We start from the raw sequence: 21,686 nt of genomic DNA, 5'->3' as shown, positions 1-21,686 counted from the left end.
TGAAATAATACACATGGCCTCCTTAGACGTAGCAAAAAGAGAGAAAATAATGCAGTGTGCCAAGCTGAAATGCATCACCAACCTGTATTTTTTTTTCAACCCATCTAGGGAGAGGAGTAAGAACAATACAAAGCAGTCTGAACAGACTCCTCGTTCTTGTTATTTTTTTCACTAAAAAAATCTTTTGCTGCTGTGCTCTTTTTTTAAAATATCTGTTATTCTATATCTTTCATCTTTGTACATCCTGGATGTATTTCAGTTAACTGTATATACCCCCTACACAGACAATAGTTATGCTGGCTTGCAGGATGCCTTTAGAGTACAAAGCCTTCTTTACCTTAAATAATGGGCACTTGCTTGAGATAAAACTGGGGTTTTCACTGACTTTTGACATATTGGCCATGATGTCCATAAACTATGGGCTACTATCCTCACTATTATCAGGTCCTGCTGCATGTGGCATGGATACAAAAACAGTTGGATGCCTAATTTAAATGGTCTAAAATGTTACTAAAAGATGTTATGTGAAAGCCTGGATTGACCAAACTCATAATGGATACCAGTAGTCAATATATATGGGGCCATCTAGTGATGATTGCAGTATATGAAAAATTATGAAATTATGGGGAGTAAATGGTAAAGAGAATGAATTAACAAATGGAAAGGAAAAAAAAGTAGGTCTGTGCAACAGAAAAAAGAAAGATGTTATACAAAGATGTTAGATTTTCAGGATTATATTCTAATGATTAAATACAAAAATGTCAACTTATAAGTCTTGTTGAGGTAATTCCCTGTTAGGAGAATGAGCATACATAGGGAGACGTAGTGAGAGGAGTGAAGAAGAACACACACACAGCACACAGCCACACTGTATAGTAAAATGTAGGTTTTTACTTCCAGTAAAACGGTTAAGCAAAGTTCAACAAAACAGTCCAAGTCATTCAGGGTTAAAGCAGTCAGTTTTCAGTCCAGGGATAATCCAATAACAAAGTCCAGTATCAAAAACAGTTCAGTAACAGACTTACATCAAACCCAAGAAGAACTATGATCAGTCAATAGGGAAAAATGTAGGAACTGCAACACTCTCAGCAACAGGAGAACAGGACTAAACAACCCAGGTTTCTGGCTCCATCTTATGGCCATTTGAGGAACCACACCCAATTACAATTTTAGCATTCCCTTAAAGAGACAGTATTAAAATGTCTATCCTGGTTTATATATTTTCCAATCCAACTGTCAGGTGACTTACATTCCGAACAAGTCTAATTTCAAATAAAGAGCTAAAATTTAAAAGTATAAACATCATACCAGGGGTCTTCAAACTTGACAGCTTTATGACTTGTGGACTTCAACTCCTAGAATTCCTCCTCCAGTCATGTTAGCTCAGGAATTCTGGGAGTTGAAGTCCACAAGTCTTAAACTTGCCAAGTTTGAAGACCCTTGTCATATACATTGATATTATATAAGTTGTTGTCAATGCGTATAAAAGTAGCAACTCATAGGTTGATGTTAATTACATGTTATTCTCCAGTACAGCAAAGATGACAAACAAGCAAGTAGTGGAGTGTATAAAACCAGATATATTACTGGAATGCAAAATCACAACAGAAGAGAAGAGAAGAGAAGAGAAGAGAAGAGAAGAGAAGAGAAGAGAAGAGAAGAGAAGAGAAGAGAAAACTTGGAAGAGACCTTGGAGGTCTTCTAGTCCAACCAACTGCTCAGGAAAGAAACCTTATACCATTTCAGACAAATGGTTATCCAATCTCTTCTTTAAAACTTCCAGTGTTTGAGCATTCACAACTTCTGGAGGCAAGTTGTTCCACTGATTAATTGCTCTAACTGTTAGGAAATTTCTCCTTAGTTCTAGGTTGCTTCTCTCCTTTATTAGTTTCCATCCATTTGTCGTCCTGCCCTCAGGTGCTTTGGATAATAGCTTCACGTGATCTTGATTCTATCCTTCTTAATGCAGCCTAGAACTATGTTGGCTTTTTTGGCAGCTGAAGCACACTGCTGACTCGTATTTAAGTGATTGTCCACTAGGGCTCCAATATCAGTCTCACAGTTCCTACTATTAAGTGAGGCACAATCTATACTGTATCTGTGTATTTTGTTTTTCTTGCCTAAATGTAGAACCTTACTTTTTTCACCATTGAATTTCATTTTGCTAGATAGCGCCCAATGTTCAAGTCTGTCAAGATCCTTCTGTATCTTAAGCCTATCTTCTGGAATGTTGGTTATTCCTGCTAGCTTGGTGTCATCTGCAAATGTGATGAGTTCCCCATCTATCCCCTCATCCAAATAATTAATGATTGATTCTACCTTATTTATTTCAACCATGTCATGAAATCAAACCCACTGGAAAAGGTAATTCTGCTTGGAATGATCAGTGGTAAAAGGAAATGAGGCCACCAAATACACAATGGCCAGACACCATCCAACCCGACACCATCCGAAGCATAAAGCAACTGAAAGAAGCTGTGCAAGATTGAAAAATGTGGAGAGAGATACTCCATAGAATCAATCAGACATGATTAAACAGATAGTGTCGTCATCATCAAGCTGCAGTGAATGATGATAATGGCAAAAAGTAGAGATGGGCTTTGAGAAAAATTGTGTAATATTTTAATTGAATGCAATCCAGAATCAGTCTATTCACATGCATATATGGAAAAGGAATTAATATCTATCTAAATGCACCATTGATTGGTGGCTTATGATAAAAGGTTGACAGAATTAATGAAGAAAACTTTTTTTCTAGTGATGAGAGAGGATCATAGAAAAAGGTAGGCAAGAAGAGGAACAAAGGGGAAGAAATGAGAAGAAAAATAGAATATCTGCAGGAAAAGAAAGCATGCTTTGTAAATTAAAAAAAGTATTAGAAGGTAAATTATCTCCCACAGAATGAATAGGAAAGAGGATGTAGAAGCTGCTTGGAACAGAATGAAAATAATTATGTTACAGAGTGCCAGAGAAATATCTGGAGTTATGCTAATGAGAAATACAAAAAAGAATGCTCAGCAGAATGATGGAGTGAATGAGGTTGTGGAATGAATGAAGTCAAAATAATATCAGAATTGAGTACTGCCAAAAATGAGAATGAGAGAAACATATAATGGGTATATAAAAATATATAAAGAAGGGTTGCTGGAACTGGATATGTCTAGACTGATGAAAAAAGGACTAGGGATGATATGATGGCAGTGTTCTAGTATCTCAGGGGCTGCCACAAAGAAGAGGGAATCAAGCTATTCTCCAAAGCAGCCAAGGGCAGGACAAATAGCAATGGGTGGAAACTAATTAAGGAGAGAAGCAACTTAGAACTAAGGAGAAATTTCATGACAGAACAATTAATCAGTGGAACAACTTGCCTCCAGAAGTTGTGAATGCTTCAACACTGGAAGTTTTTAAGAAGAGATTGGATGATAGTTTGTCTGAAATGGTACAGGGTTTCCTGCCTAAGTAGGGGGCTGGACTAGAAGACCTCCAAGGTCCCTTCCACCTCTGTTATTCTATTCTATATAGTGAAAAATGTAGTTGCAAAGAATGCAATCAAAGAGATCACAGAACAATTTAAATTAAGCAAGACAGAAACTGCAGAAGTATTTTGATATTATATATTTAAAAAAATATTTTCAGAATGGGTGAAAAGGGCTAACTAAATAACCATCAGGAGAATGGATGAAATTTAAAGGAAAAAGGATGAAATTGTTTGGGATGGAACTGACATCACAAAATACTGGAAGGTTTTTTTTTTTTTTTACAGATTTATCTCAGTATTATGTTGAAGAGTAACATGGAAATGGATGCTATCAATGCTGGTGCCAGATCCATTGTCTAAGAGCTTTCTTCTGCCCTCTTTGTTACAAAGAAATGAGAGTTGAATAAGTCAAGAGAAACATAAAAGCACATTAAATATAGCGTCAAGGGGTTACTTAAGAGGTAGGTATTGTAAAGCAAGAAGATATGAGTTTGAGAAGTGCTGAATGAACATGAATTAAATACAAATGTGAATAAATGCTTTGGCCATATTAAGACAATGTATGGTGACTGGATGAAAATATAAATTTATAATGGAAAAATGAAAGTCAAGAGAAGAAGGAGAGGCCAATAAAGCAGAGGTGGGCTGCACTTTCATTGACAAGGGGTTCGCTGATCATGAGCGCGCACGAAGCTTTCAAGAAGAGACAGGACTGCCATCTGTCAGAAATGGTGTAAGGTCTCCTGCTTTGCAGGGGTTTGGACTAGATGACCTACTAGGTCCCTTTATTTATTTATTTTATTTATTTGATTTGCCAATTGTTTACAAGATAATAAGTATAAATGTATACATAGTTGTGAATACATGAAATTTCCTGCAATCAAGTTTGGTGCGGTTAACTTTGACCTTTTTTTTTAACCTTCTAACTCTGTTAATCTGTTAAAAATAACATCTAGTTATGGCAAAGCCCAGACATAAAATGTTTGCCAGGACTTGCAAGCCTTTGCTTATATTACCCTGAAAAAGATGAATCCTGATGGTGTAATATAAAGCAGCATCATTACATTTATCAATAACATCATTTACCTTATCTCCTTAAAGTCAGTTCTCTTCTTAATTCTGAATATTTAAAAAGATACTATACAGATAGTCCTTGACCTATGACTACAAGTGAGCCCCAAATTTACTAAATGAGACAGTTGTTAAGTGAGTTTTGCCCCATTTTGTGACATTTCTTGCCATAGTTGTTAAGTGAAGCCCTGCAGTTGTTAAGTTGGTAACATGGTTGTTAAGTGAACCTGGCTTCTCCATTGACTTTGCTCGTCAGTTGGCTGGTGGGGATGCGAGGCATCACAACACTGGCAGCTCTGCAGAAAAAGCAACTGACATTCAGGAGGCGAGAGAGAGCTGACGATGACGCAGGGTTGCATTGTGGCTCCACATCATAATGGGTTCCAGAAGGAATGGACCCCATCTCCCTCATAGTGAAGCAGACTAAATTTCATTGTGTTACGCAAGGCGCTGTGAGAGCAGTGGGCAGGCCATGGAGGCAGCAACAGCAAATGTACTGCGATGAAGGCGAAATACTGTTTCGCGCAAAGGCAAGTGCCTGTGCGCTTCGCCCCTGCACTAAGGTGAGAAACGTGATGGAGAAACATGATTGAGCTGGGCTGGGGTAATGGCGCAAAAGGTGATTAATGACCCCAGGACACTGCTACCATCATAAATATGAACCATTTGCTAAGCATCTGAATTTTGATCATGTGATCATGGGGACATTGCAACGGTCTTAAGTGTGAAAAACAGTCAGCTCACTTTTTTCAGTGACGTAACTTTTTTTTAATATAAATTTTATTTGGGTTTTCACAAAAACATAATACAAATACATCTTTTTTTGAGAATAACATGATCCCGGGTTATCACTTCTTCATACAGACACAAACTCAATTTCATATTCATCTTTGTGTTCTATTCCATATCTTATTACTATTTTAACATTTTCTCCATTTTTTTTAATTTTCCCCCTCCCTTGGTTTTCTCAACTTTATTTTTAATTATCTCGTATCTAAATTCAATTATATATCTTTTTCTAAGTTTCAATGTCTTTCCAATCATCATATTTATACTTTTGTCTGTCCTGTTTCAATTTCATATTATCTTTTCTCATTAAACAAATTTTCCCCTGTAGTTACTAATTGGAGTATGATGCCTTTATATCTTTTAATTTTATCAATTCAACTCTCTCTCTCTCCCTCTCCCTCTCCCTCCCCCCCCCTCTCTCTTTATTTATTTATTTTTTCTTAAGTTTTCATGGGTATCTACATGTATGGTATTCAGCTTTGTTCGGGTATTTTCCCACGTCATTACAGTTGTGCTTTTAAAGTTGTAGCAACGTTTCGGCAGAATCTCATCTACTATCATCAGGCTTGTGTATTGTGTTCGTCTGTGACTCAGGCTTTCACAGCCGTTTCTGTTTTAAATTTGGTGCTAGCCTACTGCTGTGTTAGATGAAGAAAAAAACCATTCTAACACAGCATTTCCCCACATAAAATTACTTGATCATTAAAGATGGCTTCTTCTTTGTACCAACCTTCTTGTTCTACAAGCATTTCTTGTTGTTTCTTATAGTTCCAGATCTCCATTTCTAAAAATTGAAATACGAAGCCAAAAGAACCTCTTCCTTCTTGTGCATCTTCTTTCTGTTTTTTAAGTTCCATTTTCAGTTCTTCTAAAAGTGATGCCATTTTAAACACTTTTAAGCAACCACCCAATTGATTTTAGTCATTTAAATCCAATAGCCAACAATCCAAAAATCACCAAGTAATCCAAATAATCAAAATCTGTTTCTTCTTGCTTCTTTTTTCCACTTTCTCTTCCTGGGGTTCTATTATTTTGTTACCAAGTTTCAGTTAGAATGTATCTTTTAGGAATCTTGTTAAGGTTTCACTATAAGTTCCTTTTAGTTCCAGGCAGTCTCCTCCATTTTTCCAGATCCCGCCCTTTTATTCTTTCCTTTTCTCTCCTTTCCTGCCTTTAAAGTTTTTTGAGTATCCAAAAGTCTTTATTATCCCTTTGACATTTTATTTTCAGCTTAAATGCCTATTGATGTCAAAGTGGATTTTTGTCAATTTCCTATTTAAATCTCTTAGCTGTCAGTATAAGGAAGGGAAGAAAAAAAAGCCAAATCCTTTCCCTTCCCTCTCTCCTTCACTGCTTCAAAGTCTTCTTTGGGAACAATGTTATTTTTTATAGTTCAAATTCCAGGGTACCTTACGTTGTTGCTTTTTCAGTTTAACCTGGCCAACCAAAACTTTCTCTTCTTACCTTCTTCCTGCACATTCTTTTCTGGTTGAGTTCTTCTTTGAGGTGGCCATTTCTGACCACTTCTGCAACCACCTTCGAGAAAGGGAGTAATGGCCAGCTGAGGAGGAGAGATGCGGTTCTCCTCGACCCTGCTGGCAGTCTCCCCCCTCTTCACCACCTCTATGGGATAGCTTAGCCCTGAATCCAGCCATCTCGAGGTGCTCCGGCAGCAAGCACAGATCAAAACTGCGCATGATCGCGGATTTTGGTCTGTCACTGAAGAAGCTCAAACCGGAAGTCAGTGACATTGTAACTTTGAACATTCACTAAAAGAATGGTTGCAAGTCAATGGCCAGCTGTACTTAGTATAATTTGATCAGGTTTGCAAAGTCCACTAACTTGTTCAGAACCAATTTTGCAACTGGAACATTCCAGGCTACTGTTCTTAAATGTGAGGATATGAAACAGAGAGAGCAAGTTTGGTCTAATGACTAAGGTACCAGACTAGTAAGTGGGAGACCATGATTTCAAGTCCTGCCTTAACCTTGAAAGCCAGGGTGAGTTTGGCCTAGTCATTCTCTCTCACCCAATCCACTTCACAAGATTGTTGTTGTGGGAAAAATAGGAGGAAGAAAGCGAGTTGGATATGTTCACCACCTTGAGTTATTTGTAAAAATAATAAAGGCAGGTTTCAAATTAATTAAATAAATACATGTAACTGCAGGTAGTCCTCATTTATTGACTACAGTTGGGACCAGGAACTTGGTTGTAAAGTGAAGCAGTTGCTAAATGAAACTTTTTTTACATTCTTAACACTGTCTTTGCTTTGCTTTATTGCAAAGCGCATCAATGTGAGGATTGGTCACAGAGTTACTTCTTCATCATTACTGTAATGAACAGTCGCTATATGGGCAGTCGGTAAACAAGGACTACCTGCACACCTTGACTTCATGCTTTAATTCCAATATTTGCATGTAATCTTTCAAGTACAATTGGCAATATACTGTTATCAATGTCTTTCTCATAACAGTCCTGCCTGAAGTCATTTCTATTGCACGAAACTGACTTTACTTTCTCTTTAAGCTAACAGAAATCAGACCTCTTGATTACTTTGTGGCCACAGCCATGACTTGCTCATGTCAGTGATTTCTCCATCAAAGGTAAAATAGGCAAAATATTCCAGTATTTGTGTCCTATCACTCAATTCTGAGTCTCCCATTTCATTTTTAATGTGATTTACATCCCTTCTCATTTCTATTTTAGGGTTTTGTCTGAGGTAATTAAACCTTAGGAAAGCATGAGTTTAAGCCCATCTGAACACATTTAAACTATCTGGGTACTGATGAAAGGCATTCATCGTGGACTTCCGGTTTGAAGGGCTTCAGCAACAGACAGAAATCTGTGATCGTGCGCGGTTTCTGTCTGGGCTCGCCGCTTGAGTGCCCCGAGCCGGCTGGTTTCGGGGCTAAGCCACCCTGTAGAGGTGGTGAAGAGGGGGGAGACCACCAGCAGGGCCGAGGAGAGCCACATCTCTCCTCCTCAGCTGGCCATTACTCCCTTTCCCGAAGGCGGTTGCAGTGGTGGTCAGAAATGGCCACCACAAAGAAGAACTCGACCGGAAAAGAATGTGCAGGAGGAAGATAAGAAGTGAAAGTTTTGGCTGACCGGGTTAAATTGTAAAAGCAACAACCAAGGTACCCTGGAATTTAAACTTACAAAGAATAATATCACTCCCAAAGAAGAGTCGGAAGCAGCAAAGGAAAGTGAAAAGGGAAAGGTTTGGCTTTTTCCCCCTTCTCTCTCCTTCCCTATACTGACAACTAAGAGACTTAAATAAGAAATCAGAAAAATTCGCTTTGACATCAACAGGCAATTAAGCTGAAAATAAAACAAAATGCCAAAGGGATAACAAAGATTTCTGGACATTAAAATTTTTCTTTTTCATAAGCAGGAAGGGAGAGAAAAAGAATAAGGGCAGGATCTGGAAGAGGGAGGAGACTGCCTGGAATTAAAAAGAATTTAAAATAAAACTTCAACAAGACTTCTAAAAGATACATTTTAACTGAAACTTTGCAACTAAATAGTAACCCCAGGAAGAGAAAGTGAAAAAAAGAGCAAAAAAGAAACAGCTTGAGTGTATTTGGACTATTTGGTGATCTTTGGATTTTTGGTTATTATATTTGAATGACTAAAATCAATCGGGTGGTTGTTTAAAAATTTATACAATGGCACCACTTCTGGATGAATTGAAAATGGAACTTAAAAAGTACAAAGAAGATGCACAAGAAGGGAAGGGTTCTTTTGGCTTCTTTTTTCAATTCTTAGAAATGGAGATTTGGAACTATGAGAAACAACAAGAAAAGACTGCAAAACAAGAAGACTGGGACAAAGAAGAAGCCATCTTTAATGAACAAGTAATTCTATGTGGGGAAGAAAAGGGAAAGGGGGGAAAAGAAAATGGAGAATTTAAGACTTAAAAAAACAACCAAAGAAAAGAAAAATAATTCGAAAAATAAGTATAATACTGGAAAGCAACAGAAAAGGGGAATATGGAAGAGAGAAATAGAGGTAGAGAGACAAGGGGGTAAAAAGGGGAGAGAGAAGAAGAGAGGGAAGAAGGAAAGGAGAAGAAGTTACAAAGGATCAGGGCAAGATATAATGGGTGAAAATCTAACTGAAAAAGGGATTCTGTAAAGGTACATAAGATTGTATTGTTATATTAGTAATAGAAATAACTTTAGAAAATTGGAAACAACGTATGATTAAAATGAGGGTTAAAATAGTTAGTGTAATTTAGTGAAATGTTTGTGAATAAAATAAGTGAAATAAAATAAATGAGAAAATTGAATTAGGAAGGAACGGGAACATTTTAATTAGTTAATGTTTTATAAAATATAAGTGAAGGGGGGGGGAATTAACTATGGAAAGCTTATAATTGTTCCCATAGAAGTATGATATTTAATTGAAAAGTAATGTTAAAGATGTTAAGACTTTAATGAATATTAATATTAATGATAGAATTGAATTGGAATGGAATGTTGTTTTAATTATATATATTTATATTTTTTTTCTTTTTTTAAGAATACAGTGTGTATTTTAAGAATGTACCAAGCAGAATCCGAATGGAAGTTATGTATTACATTGAATGTTACAACTTTAGGGAAAAGATATAAAGGCGTCATACTCCAATCAGTAACTACAGGAGAAATTTTGTTTAATGAGAAAAGATAATAGATAATTGAAACAGGACAGACAAAAAATATAAATACAATGATTTGAATTGAGATGAGATAATTAAAATAAAATTGAGAAAATTAAAAGAGGGGAGAAGCTATGTAAAAAATGTAAAATAGTAATAAGATATGGAATAGAATATAAAAATGAGCATGAACCTGAATTTGTGTCTGTACGAAGAAATGTAACCCAGGATTACGCTGCTTTCAAAAAAGATGTTTTATTTGTATTTTTTTCTCTTTGTGAAAACTCAAATAAAATTTACAAAAAAAAAAAGGCATTTATCGTTATAAGCTGAGGTTGTAGTCTGAACAAATGCATCTCAAGGCAGCACCAACAAAATCTCCTTGTCTTGCTAAGGTATCCTCTCCATCCAACCACCAAGCTAAAAGCATGTAAGTTGTACTTAGACATTAAGTAAGCCTGACATATCTAGATTCTAGGTTTTATGAATCACATTTCACTAGAATCAGAAAGGTACCTGGCTCCAAATAGCACAAAGATAAACAGAAGCAATGGGCAAGATGCACTTCTCACAGTCCAAAAGCAAAAACCAACAGTATCAAAGAATACCCAGAACTAAGGAAACAGTCATGTAAATAGGAGTGTTCATGCTTTAATTTCAACACTTGCAATCTTTCAAGAAAAATTAGTAATATTCTGTTATCATTGTCTTTCTCCTAACAGTCCTGCCTTAAATCATTTTAAGGCTGAATAATAAACTGATAGTGACTAAACATTAAACTAAGGCTTTAAAAACAGTTTTAAAGAATGAACCTTTCAGTCTCTCTTTCACTCTTTACTTTTTAATAAAATACAGACAGCCACTGTGATTTTTCACAGCAAGTTTTTTTTTAAACAGCCTGTAAAATATGTATCTTTTTACAACTGGAAAATCTCAAAATGTTATGTTCTGTCAACCTGTCAAGTGGAAATTCCTTTCTCAGCAATAAAGTTGTAGAAGAAAACAAGGTTGACATCAGATTTCCTGTTACTGACTTATTTTATACATACATTTTTTCCTTTAAAGGAAGAATATATTGCATATATATTTCAGATGGCTGGCTCAAGTCAAGGTCACAACTAAAGAACGCATGTGTGTGTGTGTGTGTGTGTGTGTGCAGTTAAAATATATATATATATATATATATATATATATATATATATATATATATATATATATATATATATATATATATATATATATATATATATACCGTAGATTTTCACGGTACTGGGTCTTATATAGGTCAAAAATGGTGTGTTCGGGTCTTTTCCCCTGCCTGTAAGATTAGAGTATCTTGGTGATGTCAGGGCAGCACATCCAGGTCCCTCCTAAGCGCCATCCTCAGGCTGGTGCTTAATTTGGGAGGGCATTTGTGCCTTGCACTGGCATTGAAGCGATGTGGAGAAACAAGGTCTAGGTGTGTGGTCTTTTCCAAGATTTATCTTGTGATGTTTGATTCGGCGTCGGGTGTTCTGATTGGGTGGGGGTGTTCTCATTGGGTGGGGGTGTCTCTGGTTGGGGGTTTGGCTGTGCTCTGATTGGCTGCTGGGTTGACTGTGTTCTGATTGGCTGGGGGTGTGTTCTGTTCAGGTGGGGGCTTGGTTGTGCTCAGGTTAGTCTTAGTTGCTGGGGGATTTGAGCTGGTGAGCTGTGATCCTGTTGTTTGGCTTTGCATTCGTGGTCGTGCTGCATCTACATGGTGGGCGTCAGTTTGCTTCATGTATGGATCGGAGGGGTTTGAAGCAGGTAGTGATGCAGCTGCGGTGCGGCTTCTGGTCCGTGGTCGTGTCTCATCTTCTGTGTGGGTGTGAGTCTGCTTTTTATGTGGAAGTGTGGTGGTGGCATCTTGTGTGGCCCTCAAATCCCCCAGCAACTAAGACTAACGTGAGCACAACAAAGCCCCCACCTGAACAGAACACACCCCCAGCCAATCAGAACACAGCCAACCCAGCAGCCAATCAGAGCACAGCCAAACCCCCAACCAATGAGAACACACCCCACCCAATGAGAACACAGCCAAGCCCCCACCCAATCAAGTCACACCCCCACTAGCAGTTAAAAGGAAGAAGCAGCTGCAAGCTCACATTACTCTGAGAAGCACAAAGCTGAAGACACAAGCCTGAAGATGATGAATGAGACTTCATCGAAACGTCGCCTAGATACCTCCAATTTTACGTGGGAGAAAACCCGAATAACCAAAGATCCACATACAAATACCCGCGAGAACCTCAGAATGAATACACACACACACACACACATGCTGCAGGCCAATAGACTTCCCTTCCAAGACTTCTGTTGTTTTCAGGAAAGTGTGAAGTCCATTGTCATGAACAGTAGCTTCCTCCTCTGAAGCTTAATGGAAACTTTGTACATCAATTCCAGAAGAGTTGCAGCATGTCAAAAAATAGGTATATTTTCCTCCCAATCATCCTGGTCTCAGTCCTAATAGTCTTTTCCCCATGGCTGCCATTTGAAAAAATGAAACCTAGATATAACCTTTGCATGCCTATACTAAACATATAGTCTAGTCTAGACCAAGGGTTTTTTGTGAGTGCACAAAAGCAATTAGACAAAATAAAGGTATAAGTATAGAAGTTTTCTACATTACCTTGAATTCTGTCTCAATGTTGGCTAGTCTTGCCAGCTCATTGCTTAACTCTAAAGCAGTAAGGACAGGGTCTTCACTAGATAGAGACAAATAAGCCGCACTTGCTAATCCTTTGTAGGCATTCATTCTTGATCGAGAATGACTGAATGAGTCTTTTCTTTGCTTCTCATTGCATTCATTGCATTTACAGAAGTAGTCATGAGGTCTTTCTATCCGTGCCCCTTTCAGTAACAAGATATGAACAATTTCATATTCTTGGCAATGAGCAGCAAGTATAATAGGGGTAATATCATGGGAAAAGCGTGTTCCATCTTCATCATAAGCATAAAAATCGTCGTCTCGTAATTCTTGCTCAAGTGGGCTTAGAGTGAGACGCTGCCCTTGTGCAAAGGCTGGATGGTTCAATATTGCTTCCACAATCCGTACATATCCTTTACTGATGGCTAACAAGAGGGCATCTCCAACCCTTGCTAAATTGTCTTTCTTTAGAAGAAGTTCGGTGACCTCCAGATGTTCATTGCCAACTGCCAGTTGCAGAGCATTTTGTCCCATGTAATCAACACAATTGAAATTCAATGTTTTGGATTCCTCTAGCATTTTCCGTACCACTGGGATGTTGCCATATTCTGCTGAGTCCAAGAAACGTTCTTCCTCAGATGTCAATTTGGTGCCTTTCTCATTGAACATGTAGGCAGGGCCTCGGATGGCCTGCCTCCTCCCTTTCTCCCGGAGGGTGGTGTGTCGCCGATGCATGTTTGTGGGATGAGGTGTTCAAGCCTGGGTGGAAATAATGGAACATAGTAAGACATAAATTGTTTATAATAATTTGATCTGCTGATCCACAGATTTTTCCATATTAAGTATCAAAGAGTGTTTGAAGGAATTAACTGTTCAATTGAAATGGATAGGTGCATGATTAGCTTAGCCCTCTTACACAGCAACATTCAAATAGAGCATGTTTTACAGAAATCTGCTTGATTCCAGTATACCTGTTATAATTTTCAACTAGAATCAATGCTAGCTAAAGTTGAGAATAAATGGAGTGTTGTCAATTAATATAAGCATAAATAAAACCACTAAATATAAAAATAAAGCTAGTAAGTCATCAAGCCCAGCCACCTGTATTTTTTTATGAGCTCCACATTTGTATGTTTTGTTCCAAACCAAGTAGTTTCAAAGTCAGTAATTATTCTCTGAATGTGTAAAGGTCTCTCATTTCTAAGTCCATGGTTCTATAAGTAACCTTCTTTAAAGGAATAAAATCCAAGGAGATGACACACCTTCAAGCCCTCACATGATCTTCCTCAGGAGAAAATGGTTTAGCATATTTCCAAACTGCAAAAAGCAGGATGACAAGACACAATAACCCAAAATCATACATTAAAGCTGAATGGAATGTAAAAAGTCAAATGTGCCTATATTGTACTGGACTGTACATCTGAGCTTAGGATGAAGGGGCCAATGGAACAATGGTGATAACAGTCATGCCAAAGGCTACAAGTGAATGGTTCTAGCTGATACCATAATTTGAATGATATTTGTTCCACTAGAGTTTGTTTTCATTTTATAACATCCTCAAAAATATATATACTTTATTGTTTATGTTTAGTATTGTATAACTCCTAATACACAGAGTTATCAAATTGGGTTTGAATTTTGAGTGAAGTCTTGAAAACTACACACAATGTTCAGCTCTTACAAGAAATTGAGTGGTTTTAGTAAGCACACTTCTACTACTTTGAATAACCCCAGCAGAAATTAATGCTGATGAAAAAAACACAAGACATACCATTATTTTATACATGACATTATTTTTCAGATCCTTAGCAAGCTTACAAAACATTGCTGGAAACCTGAAAATGTAAAATAATTTATAAGCCACGCTGTCTCTTTGAAGTCATTAATCTGAGTTATGGATTCCTAAATTTGATCATATTTTCCCTGCAGAAATGTCATGCTTCCTTTTAAAAACAAAGATGACAAAATGACATACACACAAACATATATAAAAATGCAAATGTAAATATAAATATTTGATGAACAATTCAGAAGAACTCCAAAATTTCATATCAGTTTACCAATGTACATTCTTTTCCTGTTGCTGCCATTGAATGATCAAATTATTATCTAATCAATAGAAATACTTGTTTAGCAACTGAACACACAAATGCTCATCCACATGCATGACAGTGTGACATTTTCTTCAGTGTGTTTCCAATTCTCAATCTAATGGAAGAAAAATTGCTTTCCATTTCTTGACCAAAGGAAGAATAAGTTACTAAACTATGTTGGACAAAGGGTAGATCAAAGTACAACATCCAGAGTAAATAATTTCTTCAGTGGCCTCTGGTATCTCATGCCTTATTTAAACCCTAAGGGAAGATCTAAGTTAATTCCACGAAAGAACCTTTTAACTTTGAAAAGCACGGACAATCAGAGCAGTACAAAGTGACAGGAAGATGTAAAAATGAAAAAAAAAATCAGCATTAACTAGAGCAGCCAGCAGTATTTTGCAAATATAAAATACTCATTAGGAGTTTGGCAGGATATTAAGTTGAGATGATAGATAGAGAAACAAACAAATAAATAGATGGTGATGGTGATGGTGATGGTGATGGTGATGGTGATGGTGATGGTGATGGTGAAGAAGAAGAAGAAGAAGAAGAAGAAGAAGAAGAAGAAGAAGAAGAAGAAGAAGAAGAAGAAGAAGAAGAAGAAGAAGAAGAAGAAGAAAGACAGACAGACCCCGATGGGTATTTGGTTTTATAGTTACGTGAAGGGTTCTTTTTCTATTATTTCTATATTTTTAATACATCTTTTGGACTTTGTTCTACTCTACCCAGAGTTTATGAAGACTGCAGAGAGCTATTACTGTTGTAAAATGAAAGTAATAAAATCATAAATAATGTAACTTAAAACAAATCCGCAGACAAACAAACGAACAATCAAAAGCTAAATCACCTGAGAATAAAACAGAACAGCGGAAACTCTTTTTCTGTAGATGAAGAAAACCTTTGAAAAATGGAAGCTCAGGTTTTACCACTTTAATGATATTAATAGAGATCTCTGCATGCTTCTTCATGTATGTGAGCAATTAAAATATTTTCAAATATATACTGTATATTTTTTTATTTTGTCTAATGTTATTTTTAAAATACAAATTTCTAGACACACATAACATTAATGAAAAGCATGAAAATGTTGTAGAATACTATAAAATACCATGGATATTTTCCAAAATCGAAGCTTCTCAAAAGCTGATAGAGTCATTTCTTGGCAGTATCAGAATAACAAGCATAATAATTGAATCTGAGAGGTTGCTTCACAAACAATTGTTTTCTTTTGCCAATTCTACATGTCCCTCACTTCTGAGAAACAAACCTATTGTTTCTTTTGATATTCTGGGGTCAAAAAAGGAACAAACAAAAGCATTGGCTAGTTGTCCAATTGTCCAAAATTATCAACAGTTTTGCAATCTCTTATCATGTATGATTTGACAGTATATTTCATAGAATTCAGAATTGATTCCAATCATATCCTTTGATTATATTTAATTCCATCCCCTTATCTTTTAACAATGTTTTAACGAACAAGGTTTACTAAACACACACATGAAAAATCCAAATATGTATTCATGTTATACATATATCATAATAAAGATATACTGCAAGTCAGCAGATGCAGGGAAACGTATTAGTGATCTATTTACATTTGGATGACCTGGAATGGGACAGATATAATGGTACTTTTCAGTTCAGTGAAAAATGAATACAAAAAGAGCTTTGATATAAGTAATCACAGCAAAAGTTTGAAACCTCTTGTAAAAAAAAAAAACCATCATAGGCTTGGAAGAGTGTCTAAAGTAAATTAGCTCAGTTTTCTATTCAGTGCACCATCTACAACACAGGATGCTTCTAATAGATAATGTAGTATAGCAGCTAAGATGGACCAGTTAATATCTTCAATATTAATGTCTTGGATATTGGTTCAAAATTCCTCTCAACCACTGGAACTAACTGTATAACTTTAAATCAATTAATCTTTCAGAGGGACATTCTTAACAATGTAAAATTAACATTAGCTGGTTTTTATGTATGTGTAATATTTAAAAGCGGCAGAGTTTTCAACACTAGGCAGGACACCATTTTGAAATCAGTGACTGTTTCTGTAGACATCCCTTTTCACTCAGTCCAATCTATTTGACTCAGTCCAATCTATTTGAGAGGTGGTTCTGTGAATGAAATTATGAATGAATGGTGCCTTGAGGTTTCAAATAAAATGTGAGATCTGTATTCTCTTAATTAATTAAATCACCAATGCACTTGAATGAGATAGAATTTCAGAAAAAATATATTTTGCACCATGGCACAGAATATAATTCCATAATTATAATTGCTATGCAGATGTTCTTTTGTATTTTTCATGTGATAATTACCATTCCAGGCCACCTTAAAACTTGTGACTGTTCATTTCTAATACACTTTTCTTATGGCAATTTGTAATGGTATAGAGGGGGAAAAAGGTCCAATTCCTATGATAAAACAGCTTAATACTTGTACATGCCCACTTTATGCAGAAGTCTACACGGCAGCTTTATTATGTACCACTTTTTACAGATTAAGTTCTCTACTGTGTTTCTTTAGATTTCTAACATTTAAGCAGATAATCCAAAAAGAAATGATTTTCTCTGAATTTACAAATTTGGGGATGCCAAAGTCCAGGCTTTCCTGGGCATCCATAGCTTTGGGAGATTGAAATTATTAAAAGGGCAAATACTAAGGAAAATTAATTCTTAGAGGTTAACATACCCAAAGTGCTTATACTTCTGTAGTAAAACAACAAACAAAAAAAGTATCATTGAAAATGAAATCACAGGTTTAATTATTAAATTCAATATTTTGATATTGAATTTAATATTTGAATATTAAATTACATCAAAGAGAAAAATGTCCAGAAAATTAAGTGCAAGGGTCATAGAAATGAAATATTTAGACATTAATTTCAGCTAAATGGCCTTACCCTAACTTGACCAAAAATGCTACAATAATAAATCTTCAGTAGAAAATGTTTTTCTCAACTTATTTCCAAGAATAATATTTAGCTATCACTGCAGAGATAGTAAAACTTACTACCAGTCAGTAACACCACATCTTTATGTTGCAATTCTTCTTCTCTTCTGTTTTGGGAATTAATCCCATGTACAGACAGTGAAAATGATGCATTCTTTTTAAAGTCTAATTATGAGCCTTGATTGCACCCATCTTAACATTTTTGTTTAATGATGCTTTGCATTTAAATTATTCTGTATTTGCATATTTTATGAAGACTGCTAGTGATCAATCTCGTTAGGCAAGCATTTAAGTAAGTGCTTTTCTGGGAATAACGTGTTGACATTCGGTGGCATTGGAGAACAATATTTTGATTAAGAATTAGCTTGTCAGTCCTGCTTTTTGTTGTGTTTTCTTGTTAAAGGAACCAGATGATATAGATATATTTGGCAGGATTCCTCCTGAAAATCAACATATGTGTTCATATAGTACATATCAATCACGATTGTCCCTTATTGTGGACATAAAACCATTAATCAAGTTTTGACTTTGGTGTGAACTTTCTTTAAACCAAACCCAAAGAACTTCAATATCTACCAAGAGAATAAGAAGCCTAGAACATTTCCCATTTTGATCTAAGACAGCACCACAAAAGCTGTAAATAAAATGAAAATTTATATTTTATGTGACATAAGGATGTAAAAAAAAATTCCAGTAGAATGTTTTTTGCAGAACTCAAATATCCTTTTAGTACAAATCTAGTTAAAAACCATGAATCTCCTTGGCCTGGACATTTTGTAATTATATGATATTTTTTCTCATTGAATGCATATCACTTTACCCAATTTCATTTCTCTGGTATATCTAAACATGCATGCATGCTTATATTTCCAGAAATTAAATACAAGCATACCATATGTTTATCTGTGTATACACACAATATACTGTATGTGTGTGAGAGAGACAGACTATGTAAGGATGGATGGATGGATGGATGAGATTTTGTATATGTTCCATAAGGATTGGTTAGATGCCATCTTGGTTATTTATACTGTACAACCATTTTAATTGTATTGGTTTAACATTGTGAATTACCCAAAATTGTTTTGGAATCAGTCTGTCTGTCTTTGCTTTCTCTCGGTCTGACTTCTGTCTGTCTGTCTATCATCTATTACCTATCAATCTGTCTGTCTGTCCATCCAGGATGGTTGATGTTAATGTTATTATAATTTTTAACTTTATTAGGTAAAGTAGTATTTATTCAATTATTTTCATATAATAAATATTTGGAGTCAGTGAAAGAGGTAAATGAGCAGGAGAATTTGAGGGCCCATGTTATATTGGAATGAAGAAAAACTGTTTCCAGTTTAGCACTTTTAACATTGAACAGAAAATAAAATAATAAATATATATCCAAAATGAGACCATATATTTCCATTAACAAAAATGGGAGGGGGGGGGGAGATTGGGTTAAAAAAAAGTAAAATGAAAAGGTTGTACCCATAGTCACATTTTTACTTTATTACCTCAGCGATATGATTAAGAAGAAATATCAAAATATGTGTATCAGATTATCTTGTGATAGTTCCATCCCATTCTAGATTTAATATACCATGCTTTAAAATATGATTAAGTTGAATACATTATTTTTTCTAGATTTAATGCTGGCACTTGGCTATACATCACCCAGTATCCCTCTCTTTTTAAAAATGTGAAAAATACATAAATACAAATAAATAATATAAACATTGAACTGAACGCTATTCAGTTCTGCACATGATTTATCCACATGTATTTTTGAGAAATTGAAGCCTTATTTAAAAAACAAAAAGAATTACATTAGAAGGAATCAAATTATGTTTCAATCACAACCATTAGGCAGCATATCAATTTCAGGATTGCAGCTGGCCAAACATTTTTTAAATTTTCTTTCCCCCAAAATTTACAGTAACTATGAAGAGTGCAATTAAGTTCAATGCATACATATGAGGATTAAAGGGAAAGAGAAGTAATTCGTGAAATCACATATTACTAATTCTTTAATAATCCTCCCACACATTAATATATTCATCAGCATGAAACAATTCAGTTTTTTATACTTGCCAATGGCTGGACTGTCTTTTACACAGTACTAAAATATTGTGAAAGACTCATTTCATATTAAAACTACTTTTGATGGGAGCAGTGTAAAATGTTGAATGCTATATTAAAAACAATAATTACAGTAAGAATTTATGAAATACATGTGCCATTTGATTCCCAGTGATTCTGGGGAGCTTACTGTGATGAAAACTGTCATAAACAAAGAACAACATAGGAAAAAAATCATAAAAGGAGCTCAAAAAGACTAAAGAACAGCAATGGCTAAGAAAATAAACCCAGAAAGGAACAGAAGGGAAGAAAGTGTCATCAGTCATTCTCTCCAAAGGCCTGGACAAAGAGCCAGATCTTTAAGGGGCTTCAGAATACTAAGTAGACCATTCAAATTTCATGAGGGAATCTTGTTCCAGAGGCTACTACAGGAAAGGCAAACTTCCAGGAACCAATAGGTTTAATCAATAGAACATGGAACACACCAATTTGCCATTTCAAATTGAGCAGATACTATAAGATGGGTGGGCAGATATTATGGGAAACAGGCAGTCTCTCAAGTAACCAGGCCCTATGCCTGGTTGATTCCAAACATTATTTTAAAAGTATTGATAGTTCAGTATTATTGAGATATTTAGCTTCAAAAACGTACACCATAAATCCTCTATCATTCCTTCCAATGTGCAATTTGCACATTATGTTAAATGTATTCATGGTTTAGACCAAGGTTTTCCAAGGAGTCAGACTAAACATGAAAGTGTCCCTTTACTTCCAAGTATATGCAGAAAAAAAAAGAAAGAAAGAAAGAAAGAAAGAAAGAAAGAAAGAAAGAAAGAAAGAAAGAAAGAAGGAAGGAAGGAAGGAAGGAAGGAAGGAAGGAAGGAAGGAAGGAAGGAAGGAAGGAAGGAAGGAAGGAAGGAAGGAAAGGTTCCTGAATGAGTAGCAGTCTAGACACTTAGGATGAGTCAACTTATAGTTTTATGAACCCTTTGCTTCTTTCTTTCATCCTCTTTTTTCTTTTCCAACTCTAATATTGCATGATGTATGTCTTCCAAAGAAGACATAATGTTCACAAATCATATGAGGATTCATATGAACTTTAAATCTACTGATTAATCTGTCAACTACTATTTAGTCAGTACTTTAATGTTCCACTTCTATCTGATTTATGTCAATATAATTTATAACTTAATCCTTCTAATATTTAAAGCTTATTCAGATATAAGGTCCATTGAATTTGGAGTAACTTGCTCTAGACAAATGAGGATAGGATTGCAATCTGACTGTACTAAGTACTTAATATACTAGTAATAAGTGATTACAGTCATGGTATTACCAGGAATCAATTGTCTTTTCTTAAACTTTTATAATTATGGAGAATCTTCATCAATTTTCAAGAATATCCTTCATATCCTTCTGAAATAAATAGAAGCATCAGGTCTTAATTCCATATTAACACACTCATTCAGAAGCAGTAAGTAAATGATGCTTAAATAATTACTTAAAACTAATCCTATATACATTGTCATAAATCTTTCAAACTGCTATTTGTTTTATTTAAAGTCAACTGGAACCCGTCTCCAATTTTTGTTTTAATAAACAATCACATTTTATTTGAAAAGAAGACTTTATAAAGGATTTTCAGGAAGAATTTATTTTAATTACATTGTCATTCTGAATTTCATTCATTCCACATTTTCTCACTGTTATGTGAAACACAGAATTTTAAAAAAATCTAAATACATAATTTTCTAAACATAGCATAAATAAATATCCTACTTGTTACATTACTACTTGTTGAAAATTTAGAGAGTTGTGCAGTTATTTGTGTTTTAGGTGGGATATAACAGGAAAGTTAATGCAAAAACAAAATCTCCTTTCCTCTTCAAACTAAGTAAGTTTTAAACTATAATGTTA

General features: G+C 35.4%; 1 protein-coding gene across 1 annotated transcript in view; it reads right to left on the bottom strand.

The window, feature by feature from the left end:
- TRPC7 (transient receptor potential cation channel subfamily C member 7) overlaps positions 1 to 13,397 on the bottom strand; it is a 131,118-nt gene extending 117,721 nt beyond the window's left edge. Inside the window, 1 exon segment of the mRNA XM_087955275.1 lies at positions 12,631 to 13,397. Within this exon segment, the coding sequence (XP_087811401.1) occupies positions 12,631 to 13,383 (753 nt within the window). The 5' untranslated portion in view covers positions 13,384 to 13,397.
- Between the last annotated feature and the right edge of the window lie 8,289 nt (positions 13,398 to 21,686).

Source organism: Notechis scutatus, chromosome 2, assembly GCF_049901735.1.
Source record: "Notechis scutatus isolate UNSWTSFEM ecotype Mainland chromosome 2, rNotScu1.2, whole genome shotgun sequence".
NCBI classification, from domain to species: domain Eukaryota; kingdom Metazoa; phylum Chordata; class Lepidosauria; order Squamata; family Elapidae; genus Notechis; species Notechis scutatus.
The sequence above is the reverse complement of the archived record's forward strand: the minus strand, read 5'-3'. Positions and strand labels throughout refer to the sequence as shown.